Genomic DNA, 15,386 nt, shown 5'->3' with positions numbered 1-15,386 from the left:
TCACTGAAGTTGCAGAAGAAATTGGTAACTGCGCTGCTGCAAGAAAATTTGATGTGTCCGAGAAACTGGTGTGAGATTGGAGGAAGAAAGAAGATTAAAAAAATAAAAATTTTAAGTGTTGCATTTTTGAACGGGCGTATAAGTCGGGGTCTGATTTTATGATCGATTTTTTTTGGTTTTCAAGGCCTGACTTATGTGCAAGTATATGCGGTAAATCCAATTTTCTAAGTTCAGCTTGACTCCCCCTCGTAATTCAGATTTTTTTTTTTTTAATTTTATTTATTAATTTTATTGTAATCATTTCATACAAATAGATCAATTTATAACAAAAAAAAAATTAAAGAATTGTAAAAAATTAAATAAAAAAACTGAAGACAAATCAAACCCCACACCAGGTAATTCAGATTTATTTTTTTTTTTTTTAAATTTTATTTATTAATTTTATTGTAATCATTCCATAAAAATAGATCAATTTATGACAAAAAAAATTAAAAAATTGTAAAAAATTAAATAAAAAAATTGAAGACAAATCAAACCCCACCACTGGTAATTCAGATTTTTTTTTTTTTTTTAATTTTATTTATTAATTTTATTGTAATCATTCCATACAAATAGATCAATTTATAACAAAAAAAAAAAAATTAAAAAATTGTAAAAAATTTAAAAAATTGAAGACAAATCAAACCCCACCACTGGTAATTCAGATTTATTTATTTATTTTTTTAATTTTATTTATTAATTTTATTGTAATCATTCCATACAAATAGATCAATTTATAACAAAAAAAAAATTAAAGAATTGTAAAAAATTAAATAAAAAAACTGAAGACAAATCAAACCCCACACCAGGTAATTCACATTTATTTATTTATTTTTTAAATTTTATTTATTCATTTTATTGTAATCATTCCATAAAAATAGATCAATTTATAACCAAAAAAAAAATACAAAAATTGAAGACAAATCAAACCCCACCCCTGGTAATTCATATTTATTTATTCAGAGGCAGTTGTAAAATAAAATTAAAATAAACCATAACTGAAAACTCCATAAGGCAGAGTATACATGAATGTAATTTAAAGTGCTTCAAGTTGTGACCACAAGAGGGTGCCAGAGAGCCCAAGACCCAATAAAATAACAGACATTTTTTTGAATAAAAGAAAAGGTATTCATTCCCCCAAAGCATTTTCTACAATCACCTTTCCAAAAGTAAGCCACAATAGCAAAACAATTCTTTGTCCTCCTTTTCTCTTCTCTTCCGCTGAGTGTGCCCCACTGCCTCCCGACTCTGACTCAATGATTTGAGACAGCAGGCTCTCTTTTATGCCAGAGTGCTTCCGGTGACACTTCTAGGCCATAAGAAAAGTAGGGAGGTCCTCCCTCGACAGCACCCTCTGTCAGTATGTAGGGACCCCAACAGGTCTGCATTTCCAGACTCCATATCCCGAGCATCCTTGCGGATGTCCAGACTGGGTCCCCATACGAGGACCACTGCTACTTTGCACATGGATTTTCGGCTTCTCTTAGTCTGTCCATTAAATGATTCTGGCCAGGCATAAAGTTACTTCTCCTTCCCACCTGCCAATTCGTTTGTCGTTCTGCTGTCCCTTCCCGGCTGGGATGGCCGTTCTCCTCTTGCAACGTTATGTTTTTGTAAATTTTCATGATTATACACTCTTCTTGCTGTTGTTTTGCATTTTCCTTACACATCTTCTTCTTAAAGTCCCCTTATTGGCATTTGCTTACTTTCAAGAAGCAAGTTCTACACAAACTGAATTTCGTATTTTCCTCAGTGCACTCATTATACACTCACTGGCCACTTTATTAGGTTCACCTGTTCAACTGCTTTTTAACACAAATATTTTATCAGCCAGTCACACAGCAGCAACTCAATGCATTTCAGATGGTAGACTGTCAAGACCACCTGCTGAAGTTCAAACCGAGCATCAGAATGGAGAAGAAAGGGGACTGAAGTGACTTTGAACATGGCATGGTTGTTGATGCCAGGTGGGCTGCTCGGAGTATTTCAGAAACTGCTGATGTACTGCAGTTTCACTTTTCTTCAGTATTAGTATATACACTATTTAGTCTGACATAGTGCCTTTTGCAAAAACCGTATCACAAAGCACATGGTTTTCTTAATTGCCCCTAACAATTGCCATTCATAATAATTTAGCAGTTTCTCACGCAATGTCAAGCACTTCTCAGAGTGACGGTTTGGAACCCAACAGAACAACACAGAAAAACGCTCTGTTTGTTTGGAGGTATAAGGCTTAGCCTTGAGGGGCCTCTCATTTTGGCATCTGGGCTTCCTTACATCTCTTTTTAAAATGCGCACTATACCTTCTTCATATCCTTTATGTGCGTCCCCGACACGGTGCTCCAGTACCTCTTCTGGCGAGTCCAAGCACTTTCTGGATCATTCCCAGGACAGATGCAGCCTGGCTCAAGATAAAAAGTCGAGTCACAGAGCCCCACTAATTGCCTGTGCAGATTTCCTCACACAGATAAGGCACTGATTAGTCTGCCCCGGGACGGAATGTCTCAGACACTTCCCGTGTTTCAGACTGGCATTTGTGGACAACTGACGGCCGGACAGATCAGAGACACTAAAAGGCAGAACCTGGAGCAAAATGGTGCAGAAAGATGATCAGCTAGAATTCACAAGTGGCACCCTATTACAGGTGTTGTTCTTCACATGTGCCCAGTGCTTGCTGGGATAGGCTGCAACTGTCCTGCTCCACCCTGCTGCTCTCGTACAAGTGCTACTCAGATGAGCAACGATTCACACTTTTTCACAAGTCTAAAGATTAAATGGCTCTAAATGCAGCGTTATAGAATGTCAGGATAGACTCACACAATCCATGATGTTGAATTCAATAAATGTGTTAAAAAAAATAATAGTGGATGGATGAATTTACAGTAAGAATGATCCACTGGGCTGGCGCATCATCACAGACTGGTAACAAATTTCTTTACGCCCAAAGCTACCTGGATAGAAACCCAAGTGGATTAGATGGGTTTGAAATAAATCGATGAGTCTTTGGACTACAAAATAGTCCTAGGCATATCCCAGAAATAAACCTGGCATGTTTAGATTATACATGAGATGACATATTAGACTGTCCAACACAAATCGGTCAGAAATAATGGATCAAAGTGCCACTTAGGGAAAGTAAGCTGGGAGTCGCTGTGATCTAGCACATGCCAAAGAGATGGTCTTTAGAACAAGTCTTTGAAATGGATGTCATCTTATTTTCTTTTTACCTTTTTAATGTATTGACTGTTGCAGTGTATATGTATATATATATATATATATATATATATATATATATATATATATATATAAAATGTGTGTGTGTGTGTGTGTGTATATGTGTGGGCGGCACGGTGGCACAGTGGGTAGCGCTGCTGCCTCGCAGTTGGGAGACCTGTGGACCCGGGTTCGCTTCCCGGGTCTTCCCTGCGTGGAGTTTGCATGTTCTCCCCGTGTCTGCATGGGTTTCCTCCCACAGTCCAAAGACATGCAGGTTAGGTGGATTGGCGATTCTAAATTGGCCCTAGTGTGTGTGCTTGGTGTGTTTGTGTGTGTCCTGCGGTGGGTTGGCACCCTGCCCAGGATTGGTTCCTGCCCTGTGTTGGCTGGGATTGGCTCCAGCAGACCCCCATGACCCTGTGTTCGGATTCAGCAGGTTGGAAAATGGCTGGATGGATATATGTGTGTATACGGGGGGGGGGGGGGGGCGTTTGGGGGCAGTCAGTGGTATCAATTCCTTCATCCTCTCGTCACATGAGGCTGGGCATTGTCGTGCACCAGGAGGAACCCAGGAGCTACTGCACCAGCATAGGGTCTGAGAATGGGGCCAAGGATTTCATCCCGATACCTAATGGCAGTCACGGTGCTGTTGTCTAGCTTGTAGAGGTCTGTGTGTCCCTCCATGGATATGCCTCTCCAGACCATCACTGACCCACCACCAAGCCAGTAATGCTGAACGATGTTCCAGGCAGCATAACATTCTCCACGGCTTCTCCAGACCCTTTCACGTCCGTCACATCTGCTCGGGGTGAATCTGCTCTCCTCTGTGAAAAGCACAGGGCGCCAGTGGTGGACCTGCCAATTCTGGTATTCTATGGCAAATCGAGCTCCATGGTGCCCACTAGAGGACATTGTCGGGCCCTCAGGCCACCCTCATGAAGTCTGTTTGTATTGTTTGGTCAGAGACATTCACACCAGTGGCCTGCTGGAGATCATTTTGTAGGCTCTGCCAGTGCTCATCCTGTTCCTCCTTACGGACCTTCTATGAGGGGTCCTGTTCAGCTCTTCTAGAGTAACTGCCTGTCTGTATCCTGGAATCTCCTCCTCCCTTGAGACTGTGCTGGGAGACACAGCAAACCTTCTGGAAATGCCATGTATTGATGTGCCTGCCATCCTGGAGAAGTTGGACTACCTGTGCCACCTCTGTAGGGTCCAGGTATCGTCTCATGCTACCAGTAGTGACACTGACCATAGCCACATGCAAAATGAGTGACAAAACAGATGATGAGGGAAAAATGTCAGTGGCCTCCCTCCACCTGTGAAACCATTCATTCCTGTTTTGGGGTGGGCCTTTAATTTTTTTGAGCAGTATATATTATGTATATATATTATATATATATTATGTAGGACACATAAGGTATATCTATAATATAGTGCCTTTTATGTCTGTATTATTTACTTCATTTAATATCCGTCTGTCTACGGTATATTTTTATAATATCAAGACTTTCATGTATATCTACATTATCTGTCTGTCTACCATATAGTGCCTTTCATATCTATCTATCTACAGTATGTATCATCTGTTTGTTATATACTGCCTTTCATATCTGGCTACCTCTATCATATAGTGCCTGTTATATCTATGTTATGGATTCATTATTTTTCTTATATGGATTTATTATCTTTGTTACTTATTCATTAATATTCTTACCTAATTTTATACTTCTTTTCTTATAACTTTCTCTTTGACATTGTAAAGTACTTTCAGCTGCAGGCTTTGTATGAAAATATGCCATATAAATAAATATTGTTATTATAGAGTTTCTTTCCATCTGTCTTATCTATCTATAATTATCTAATATATAGTGCCTTTCATATCTATCTATGTATTATATAGTGCCTTTCATATCTATCTATATTATATAATGTGTTTCATATTTATATAATATATAGTGCCTTTCATATCTATATTAATATATATGTTGCCTTTCATATCTATCTATCTAATATGTAGTGCCTTTCAGATCTATCTATGTATTATATAGTGCCTTTCATATCTATCTATCTAATATATAGTGCCTTTCAGATCTATCTACAGTGGTGTGAAAAACTATTTGCCCCCTTCCTGATTTCTTATTCTTTTGCATGTTTGTCACACAAAATGTTTCTGATCATCAAACACATTTAACCATTAGTCAAATACAACACAAGTAAACACAAAATGCAGTTTTTAAATGATGGTGTTTATTATTTAGGGAGAAAAAAAATCCAAACCTACATGGCCCTGTGTGAAAAAGTAATTGCCCCCTTGTTAAAAAATAACTTAACTGTGGTGTATCACACCTGAGTTCAATTTCCGTAGCCACCCCCAGGCCTGATTACTGCCACACCTGTTTCAATCAAGAAATCACTTAAATAGGAGCTGCCTGACACAGAGAAGTAGACCAAAAGCACCTCAAAAGCTAGACATCATGCCAAGATCCAAAGAAATTCAGGAACAAATGAGAACAGAAGTAATTGAGATCTATCAGTCTGGTAAAGGTTATAAAGCCATTTCTAAAGCTTTGGGACTCCAGCGAACCACAGTGAGAGCCATTATCCACAAATGGCAAAAACATGGAACAGTGGTGAACCTTCCCAGGAGTGGCCGGCCGACCAAAATTACCCCAAGAGCGCTGAGACAACTCATCCGAGAGGTCACAAAAGACCACAGTACAACGTCTAAAGAACTGCAGGCCTCACTTGCCTCAATTAAGGTCAGTGTTCACGACTCCACCATAAGAAAGAGACTGGGCAAAAACGGCCTGCATGGCAGATTTCCAAGACGCAAACCACTGTTAAGCAAAAAGAACATTAGGGCTCGTCTCAATTTTGCTAAGAAACATCTCAATGATTGCCAAGACTTTTGGGAAAATACCTTGTGGACTGATGAGTCAAAAGTTGAACTTTTTGGAAGGCAAATGTCCCGTTACATCTGGCGTAAAAGGAACACAGCATTTCAGAAAAAGAACATCATACCAACAGTAAAATATGGTGGTGGTAGTGTGATGGTCTGAGGTTGTTTTGCTGCTTCAGGACCTGGAAGGCTTGCTGTGATAGATGGAACCATGAATTCTACTGTCTACCAAAAAATCCTGAAGGAGAATGTCCGGCCATCTGTTCGTCAACTCAAGCTGAAGCGATCTTGGGTGCTGCAACAGGACAATGACCCAAAACACACCAGCAAATCCACCTCTGAATGGCTGAAGAAAAACAAAATGAAGACTTTGGAGTGGCCTAGTCAAAGTCCTGACCTGAATCCAATTGAGATGCTATGGCATGACCTTAAAAAGGCGGTTCATGCTAGAAAACCCTCAAATAAAGCTGAATTACAACAATTTTGCAAAGATGAGTGGGCCAAAATTCCTCCAGAGCGCTGTAAAAGACTCATTGCAAGTTATCGCAAACGCTTGATTGCAGTTATTGCTGCTAAGGGTGGCCCAACCAGTTATTAGGTTCAGGGGGCAATTACTTTTTCACACAGGACCATGTAGGTTTGGATTTTTTTTCTCCCTAAATAATAAAAACCACCATTTACAAACTGCATTTTGTGTTTACTTGTGTTATATTTGACTAATGGTTAAATGTGTTTGATGATCAGAAACATTTTGTGTGACAAACATGCAAAAGAATAAGAAATCAGGAAGGGGGCAAATAGTTTTTCACACCACTGTATGTATTATATAGTGCCTTTCATATCTATCTGTGTTATGTAATGTTTCATATTTATCTAATATATTGTGCCTTTCATATCTTTCTCTCTAATATATAGTGCCTTTCATATCTATGTATTATATAGTGCCTTTCATATCTCTCTAATATATAGTGCCTTTCATATCTATGTATTATATAGTGCCTTTCATATCTCTCTAATATATAGTGCCTTTCATATCTATCTATCTGTCTATTATATAGTGCCTTTTATATCTATCCATATTGTACACACATAATGTTTACCTGGCCTGTTGCTGTTTCCACAGCACCAGTTTTTTGTAGACATTTCCATATTAAGCAGTTCCTCAGAGTGCTTTACAGAATGTTAAAGAAAGCTAACTACATAAAGTTCCATAATACAGATAAACAAGTAAGCCACAGAAATGGTCGAGACCTTAATTATGGATTAAATCGCTGAAGTTGTTTTTTAAGTCTCATGATTATAACAAGAAGTCCAATGTTAGGGTCAGGTGGCCAGGGAGGGCAAGAAAATAAAAACTCCTGCCAGTGAAATGCTGGAGAAAAAAAAAATAAAAGAAAACTGCAAAACATCCACGCCGAAAAGACCACCCGGCTCCGTCGGAGCACATTGGGTGCTGAGGTGCGACTCCTAGGAATCTGTAGAAACAGATGAGCCCCCTGGGGTCTCTCACTTTCCACCAGTGACAGAATTAAACCCACCTTATGATTATTTTTGGTAAGTCTGGTGTGCTCAAGAGTCTCCTCGGTGGAAAAAAAATTTTTAAAACATGAAATAAAACCTCATTGTGGCAGCCCAAATGCTGGGGAACCACCCATAAGTTGGGCCGAGTGGGCACTGCTAGTCCACCTAACATGCAAGTTCTTGATGATGTGGGAGGAAAACACCAACAGAAATGAGAGGATCGTGCAGAATGCACAACTTCAATGCCCATCTGCAAGATTATATGCACAAGGCACTGGACCCATGGTAGAATGACCCACTTTGCAACTTTGCCATACAATTCACTTATAAATAATGCAATAAAAAAGGGTCAGATTAACATGCGGAGACGGCTGTCTATTCTGGTAACACAGGGACCAAATCAGGACAAGGCCCAGTCTGACACACACCTGCCTGCTCAGACACACTGGGCCAGTTTAGAATCCCCCACTAAGCTAACATAGAAAGGAAGTGGGGTGGGGGGGGGGCACCACAGAGGCTTGAGACTGCACAGTTTGGATTTTATTTGGATAATCAAATCCAGTTAGTTAAGAGTTTACAATTTTCCAAGAACTCAAAAAGTCAAAAGTATGAGTTGAAGTTGACACAATAACCCCCCATGTGCAGTTTTTAGATGGTTTGGTCTTCTTCCAGGTGATTAGAAGCAGACACAGTAGTTGTGACGGACAGTTAGTGGTGATGCCAACTGCCATGACAGTCCTATTCATCTTTCAGTGGTCATTCTTCTTTATCTCAAACTCTTCAGTCAATTCTCCCAACCTCTGCCATGTAGTAAATGGATAAAGGATGTGGAGATGAGAAGGGACGGACTGGTAAGCACCGGCAGTGACAGTCACTCTGGTCCACGTGGGGTTTTTAATGTGACTGTCCTTTTGGGTTGAAGAGGGACTTGTGGCAGGGGACACAAATGTACAGTGCATATTAAAAGTACCAGGGTGGCCCACCTCCGCCAAGACGACTGCATTACGTGGTGAAGAGAAAAAAAACTATCAGACTTGGTACTCACATTTACAGAAGATGCTGAAAGTAATCTCCTTGTGCGTCAGGACATCTCTGTGCCCGTTTCAGCATGTTCATGTACACTCTTGGTGGCAGACGAGATATGGCAGTCGTCTCAGCAGAGGCAGACCACTTTTTTTGTGAACCATCCACTATTTACCAATTCACATTTTATTCTTTTACTACCAGTAATGGCGGACTGCACGAATACATCCATCCATCCATCCATCCATTTTCCAACCCGCTGAATCCAAGCACAGGGTCACGGGGGTCTGCTGGAGCCAATCCCAGCCAACACAGGGCACAAGGCAGTGAACCAATCCCGGGCAGGGCGCCAACCCACCGCAGTGCACGAATACACTTGACTTATGATTTTCATCCTCTTTCTCTGTACGTTTAACATCCGTTTGCTCAGAGGTTGATGCTCTTGCTGCTTCCTGAGCAGCTCTTCTCTTCTCCACCCTAGCGGCCCACTTCTTCTCTTCTCCCGTCAGCATCTTTTCGCGTTAAAACTGATTAAGTCCGTGTTTGTGTTGCGTTTTCTTTCAATCTTCATTTAAGGTGGCACGTAAGTCTTCAATCTGCCTCAAGAATGATTTAAGATATGAAGAGGCAGGGGAAGTGACGGCGAAGGTGGTAGGGAATGAGAACGGCGCCCGTACGCATGGGCCACACGGCCACCCTGCTGGCCACTGCCAAGAGTTGATTCTACAATAAAATAACATAAAAATAAAAAAAGTAATAAAAATCATCACCCGAAAGCGGACATTAGAGGTCACATAGTATACGTGTTTACCAAATTTCAGGTCAATAGGTCAAAACAGTTTGCAAGCTGATTTAAAGTCCTGGACAGACAAACGGACAGCCACGGTAGCGTATTGTATCTATCTATCTACAGTGCATCCAGAAAGTATTCACAGCACATCACTTTTTCCACATTATGTTACGTTACAGCCTTATTCCAAAATGGATTAACTTCATTTTTTTCCTCAGAATTCTACACACAACACCCCATAATGACAACGTGAAAAAAGTGTACTTGAGGTTTTTGCAAATTTATTAAAAATAAAAAAACTGAGAAATCCCATGTCCATAAGTATTCACAGCCTTTGCTCAATACTTTGTCGTTGCACCTTTGGCAGCAATTCCAGCCTCAAGTCTTGTTGAATATGATGCCACAAGCTTGGCACACCTATCCTTGGCCAGTTTCGCCCATTCCTCTTTGCAGCACCTCTCAAGCTCCATCAGGTTGGATGAGAAGCGTCGGTGCACAGCCATTTTAAGATCTCTCCAGAGATGTTCAATCGGATTCAAGTCTGGGCTCTGACTGGGCCACTCAAGGACATTCACAGAGTTGTCCTGAAGCCACTCCTTTGATATCTTGGCTGTGTGCTTAGGGTCGTTGTCCTGCTGAAAGATGAACCGTCGCCCCAGTCTGAGGTCAAGATTGCTCTGGAGCAGGTTTTCATCCAAGATGTCTCTGTACATTGCTGCAGTCATCTTTCCCTTTATCCTGACTAGTCTCCCAGTCCCTGCTGCTGAAAAACATCCCCACAGCATGATGCTGCCAACACCATGCTTCACTGTAGGGATGGTATTGGCCTGGTGATGAGCGGTGCCAGGTTTCCTCCAAATGTGACGCCTGGCATTCACACCAAAGAGTTCAATCTTTGTCTCATCAGACCAGAGAATTTTCTTTCTCATGGTCTGTGAGTCCTTCAGGTGCCTTTTGTCAAACTCCAGGTGGGCTGCCATGTGCCTTTTACTAAGGAGTGGCTTCCGTCTGGCCACTCTACCATACAGGCCTGATTGGTGGATTGCTGCAGAGATGGTTGTCCTTCTGGAAGGTTCTCCTCTCTCCACAGAGGACCTCTGGAGCTCTGACAGAGTGACCATCGGGTACTTGGCCACCTCCCTGACTAAGGCCCTTCTCTCCCAATTGCTCAGTTTAGATGGCCAGCCAGCTCTAGGAAGAGTCCTGGTGGTTTTTAACTTCTTCCACTTATGGATGATGGAGGCCACTGTGCTCATTGGGACCTTCAAAGCAGCAGAAATTTTTCTGTAACCTTCCCCAGATTTGTGCCTCGAGACAATCCTGTCTCGGAGGTCTACAGACAATTCCTTTGACTTCATGCTTGGTTTGTGCTCTGACATGAACTGTCAACTGTGGGACCTTATATAGACAGGTGTGTGCCTTTCCAAGTCATGTCCAACCAACTGAATTTACCACAGGTGGACTCCAATGAAGCTGCAGAAACATCTCAAGGATGATCAGGGGAAACAGGATGAACCTGAGCTCAATTTTGAGCTTCATGGCAAAGGCTGTGAATACTTATGGACATGTGCTTTCTCCATTTTTTTATTTTTAATAAATTTGCAAAAACCTCAAGTAAACTTTTTTCACGTTGTCATTATAGGGTGTTGTGTGTAGAATTCTGAGGGAAAAAAATGAATTTAATCCATTTTGGAATAAGGCTGTAACATAACAAAATGTGGAAAAAGTGATGAAGCGCTGTGAATACTTTCCGAATGCACTGTATATATTATAAAAAGAAATCCTGTCCTGGAAAGCAAAAACCAAGTCTACGATACGTGATCTTCTCGTAAGACATTTTAAAGACCCGTGAGACCAAAGACTTACAATCTATCAAACAAGACAATAGGCAGCAAAACATTCAGTCTTGTGAAGGATTTGAGCACACACAGATCCAGGGCTCTCAGCGCATATAAAGTGTATAAGGACAGTATGTTATAAATTAAATGTCGACATCTAAGTGAAGAAGAGAGCAGCGTGGAGAAAAGAGACTCAAATGCGTTGGACAGAAAAAAGAGCAAAAAAGAATAATCGAGGTGCAAATTCAGAAAATAAGGAAAGTAATTATCAGCCTGGAACAAGTGGAATTGAAAAAAAAGCACGTCCAATCCGGCTCAGAATTTAAAGACAATGAATAAAAGACAAAGTAGAACTTCATAAAGGTGTTTACAAACGTTGGCGCTAAACACATGCAGAGCAGGTTAGAGATTATGAAACCAGTGAAATTAGAAAGGCTCCAAAAAAAACAAAAACGGTGCTATACACATGTGGAGAAAGTTAAAGGATATGAAAGTAGGAAAATTAGAAAATATAAAAAAGTAAAGATTGCAGGAGCTCAAACAAACAAACTGCCTCATTTAACTATGCACCAGTCTAACTTTGGTTTTGCACAATAATTACTACACTATTGCACCTTAACACTTAATTCTACTTTATTCACATAATTTTACTTATTTATTATGTTCTACTATACTGTTATCTTTTAATCTATTACTTTTTGTTAATTTAACTGATATTCTTCTAACTTTGCACAGTTTTTGATAAGCAGATCAGGATGCATTTCACTGCGTGTTGTCCTGTATAATTATGCATGTGACAAATAAAGAATCTTGAGAATTTCAAAAACGGAGTTTACCGCACATGCATTTATTGGTTACTTTGTTCATGTATATATTATTTATCGGTCTGCTTATTTAAAAAGCTACATTTACCCCAGGAGTCAAAAACGTTCTGTCTAGCCCTTGTACAAAAACCTACACAAAAGCTGGGGTATCACCTTGGTAACCTCATGTACTTTTGGAACTGTGAGAGGAAAATAGCAGGACTTTACAGACAGGAGTCCAATGCAGAACTCTACTTACTTTGTTACTTAAATTATGAACTGCTGATGATGTCGATCGTTTTGTCTGTGCTGAAATTCCAAACAGAGAAACCTATCCTGACCTCATTAAAAAGATTCAGCATATTGGGACTCGCAAGATTACAAATATTGTTTTTACAGAAGTTCTGAAATAAAAGTGAAACTATTGAAATAGCAACAATTCAAAGAAAAAAAATCTTAAAAGTGTGTATCCTGAAAACCAAACACAGGGGGTTGGCGAGTGAAGCCCCCTAGTATAAAGACATTGATTTAATGTACACGGATCAATGGACAAAGACTTGAATGTCTAAGTACAAACATTTACTTCAGGCAGTGTGGTGTACTGGTTAAGGCTTTGGACTTCAAACCCTGCTGAGACCAGTGTGACCACAAGTAAGTCACGTCACCCGCCTGTGCTCCAATTAGAAAACCAAAAGAAATGTAAGCAATTATATCATAAATGTGGTAAGTCGCCTTTGATAACGGTGTCAGCCAAATAAATAAATGTAAAACTTTTGTGCAAGGTGACTTTCCACATTTGAGATCCGATTGATATTTCTTTTGTTTTCGTTAATTGGTGCGCAGGCAGGTGAAGCGACTCTCTCGTGGTCACACCATGTCACAGTTCTGCTCGAGTTCCAGTAAAGGCCTCCAAACTCACTGGACAGCACTTCATCCTCCCAACAAGATCATGACTCCCCAACATGCTGCTGAGGCAACAATGGCGCTTGTCAAAGGTAAAAAAACGAAAAATTCTGGAATGGCCAAGCCAGTCACCCAATTGAGCAGGCCTTCCATATGCTGAAGAGAAAACTTAAGGGGACAAGCCCACCTAACCAAACGGGAGCTGAAGATGGCAGTTTATTATAATAGAGTCTCACCAGAGAAGACCCTCAGCACCTGCTGATGTGTGTGAATCACCGACGTCATGCTGGGATATGCGACAAAGTCCTAAATATAGACCTGCCATTGCTATGTCCCAAACATTATGGTGACCTTAAAATGGGGGGGTGGGGGGACCAAGTAGAAAAAGTGTTGTGTGACCAAAATGTCTGCCAATCCCCTTAAATGAACGTCTTCAATGTGCGCTTTAATCACGACATCTGAATAGTTTGATTTGTAATTTGAAACTGTGGAGCAGAGGGGGAGATCAAGGAAAAAATATGCCTTAGTCCCAAACATTATGAAAAGTACTGTAAATGTATGCTTACAACTCAAAAATATAATTAATTTTACATTTGGGTATATTTGTAGAATATATTAACAAAATATATAAAAAGCTGTTGTGTCTGTCTACATGTTAATTGCACAACTGACCCAAAATCTGTCTCTCTATTATAATAAAAAAATCCTGGGACGAGACGGGACTGTATCAGAGAGACACTTTGACGTCCCGCGAGACGAGACTTTGTGCCAAGAGATATAAGCACGCCCAGGGCCGGAAATAAAAAGACAAAGAGCAGATGACAAAGTAGAACGTCGTAAAGAGTTCAAAAACGTTGCCGCGATACACATGCAGAGAGAATGAAAGTACGAAAATTTGAAAGTCTCAAAAAATGATAGTAAAGATCGCATTAGCGCAAACAAACAGAAATTAATACTCGGTGAATAATGGAACAGCAAAAAGAGGTCGAATATATCGAGGTCTCCGGGACTCTAAACAAATCCAAATCATATTATGGGATATCACCTACTGTTAAATTCTGCTCTGTACTTCTAAAATTTTTATTTTTATACTGTATTGAGAATTTGTTCTGTTCTGTGTATTGTAGTGTAGTGTATTGTCCCCCACTGCACACCCAGCCTACCTTTGAATGGCCTTTCCTGGGGTTCTCCCATTTTTTCCATCCATCCATCCATTTTCCAACCCGCTGAATCCGAACACAGGGTCACGGGGGTCTGCTGGAGCCAATCCCAGCCAACACAGGGCACAAGGCAGGAACCAATCCCGGGCAGGGTGCCAACCCACCGCAGGGCACACACAAACACACCCACACACCAAACACACACTAGGGCCAATGTAGAATCGGCAATCCACCTAACCAGCATGTCTTTGGACTGTGGGAGGAAACCGGAGCGCCCGGAGAAAACCCACGCAGACACGGGGAGAACATGCAAACTCCACGCAGGGAGGACCTGGGAAGCGAACCTCAGGTCCCCAGGTCTCCCAACTGCGAGGCAGCAGCGCCACCGTGCCGCCCCCCATTTTTTCCTTACAAGGTTTTTTTTTTGGGGGGGGTTTTCTTTTGTCTTCTTAGAGAATCAAGGCTGGGGGGCTGTGAAGAGGCAGGGCCTGTTAAAGCCCATTGCAGCACTTCTTGTGTGATTTTGGGCAAATACAAAAATAAATTGTATTGTATTGTATATTGTTTGGCTTTAAACTTTAAGTTGGAGACTTGTAGATCGTGTAATTCGTGTTGCCATCAGGGAAAAAGTAGTGTTTCTACCTAATGAAGAGGCGTATCTGCGAGAATTAAAAGATTTGTTGTTCGGTGAAAGTGAAATCCACATAGGCAAGCGGCACAGATACAGATACAAAGTGGCTGGCGCATAGTGCAGGCCGGGGGGTTGGTAGTTTTTAAATAAATATTTCTAAATAAATTATTTATTTGATTGATTGGCTGTATTATTTGTCCTGTGAGCCTGTATTCTTGGTTTTTATGGCTCTGCTGCAGTACGCATGTGAATTTCCCTCTGGGATTAGTAAAGCTTATCTTATCTAAACCCTAATGACATTTACCACCTTGTACTTACTTATTTATTTTATTTATCATTTCAGATCCTACACACCGACTCTTCCTACCTAACGAATGGAGTTGAAAGTTTGGGTTGACGGGGTTCAGAGGGTCATCTGCGGGGTCAGTGAAAATACCAGCTGCCAGGAGGTGGTGATCGCACTGGCACAGTCCATGGGTAAGGCCTCCTTCAGTCAAAGCCACTCTCTGTCCACTCTGAAATGATGACCAGCGATGTGACCCTTCATATCTCGTAAAACTCCA

General features: G+C 40.9%; 1 protein-coding gene across 3 annotated transcripts in view; it reads left to right on the top strand.

Moving 5' to 3' along the window:
• Positions 1 to 15,386, top strand: part of LOC114647796 (ras association domain-containing protein 8-like) — a 44,236-nt gene that overhangs the window by 24,162 nt on the left and 4,688 nt on the right. For all 3 annotated transcript variants that reach the window (XR_007934378.1, XR_007934377.1, XM_051924454.1), the window contains exon 2: positions 15,167 to 15,300. Coding sequence is in view for 1 of the 3 variants with exons in the window: in XM_051924454.1 (XP_051780414.1) it covers positions 15,198 to 15,300 (103 nt within the window). In the remaining 2 variants the exon portion in view is untranslated. The remainder of the gene's footprint in view (positions 1 to 15,166; positions 15,301 to 15,386) is intronic.

This window comes from Erpetoichthys calabaricus, chromosome 3, assembly GCF_900747795.2.
Source record: "Erpetoichthys calabaricus chromosome 3, fErpCal1.3, whole genome shotgun sequence".
Lineage (NCBI taxonomy): Eukaryota > Metazoa > Chordata > Cladistia > Polypteriformes > Polypteridae > Erpetoichthys > Erpetoichthys calabaricus.
The sequence above is the reverse complement of the archived record's forward strand: the minus strand, read 5'-3'. Positions and strand labels throughout refer to the sequence as shown.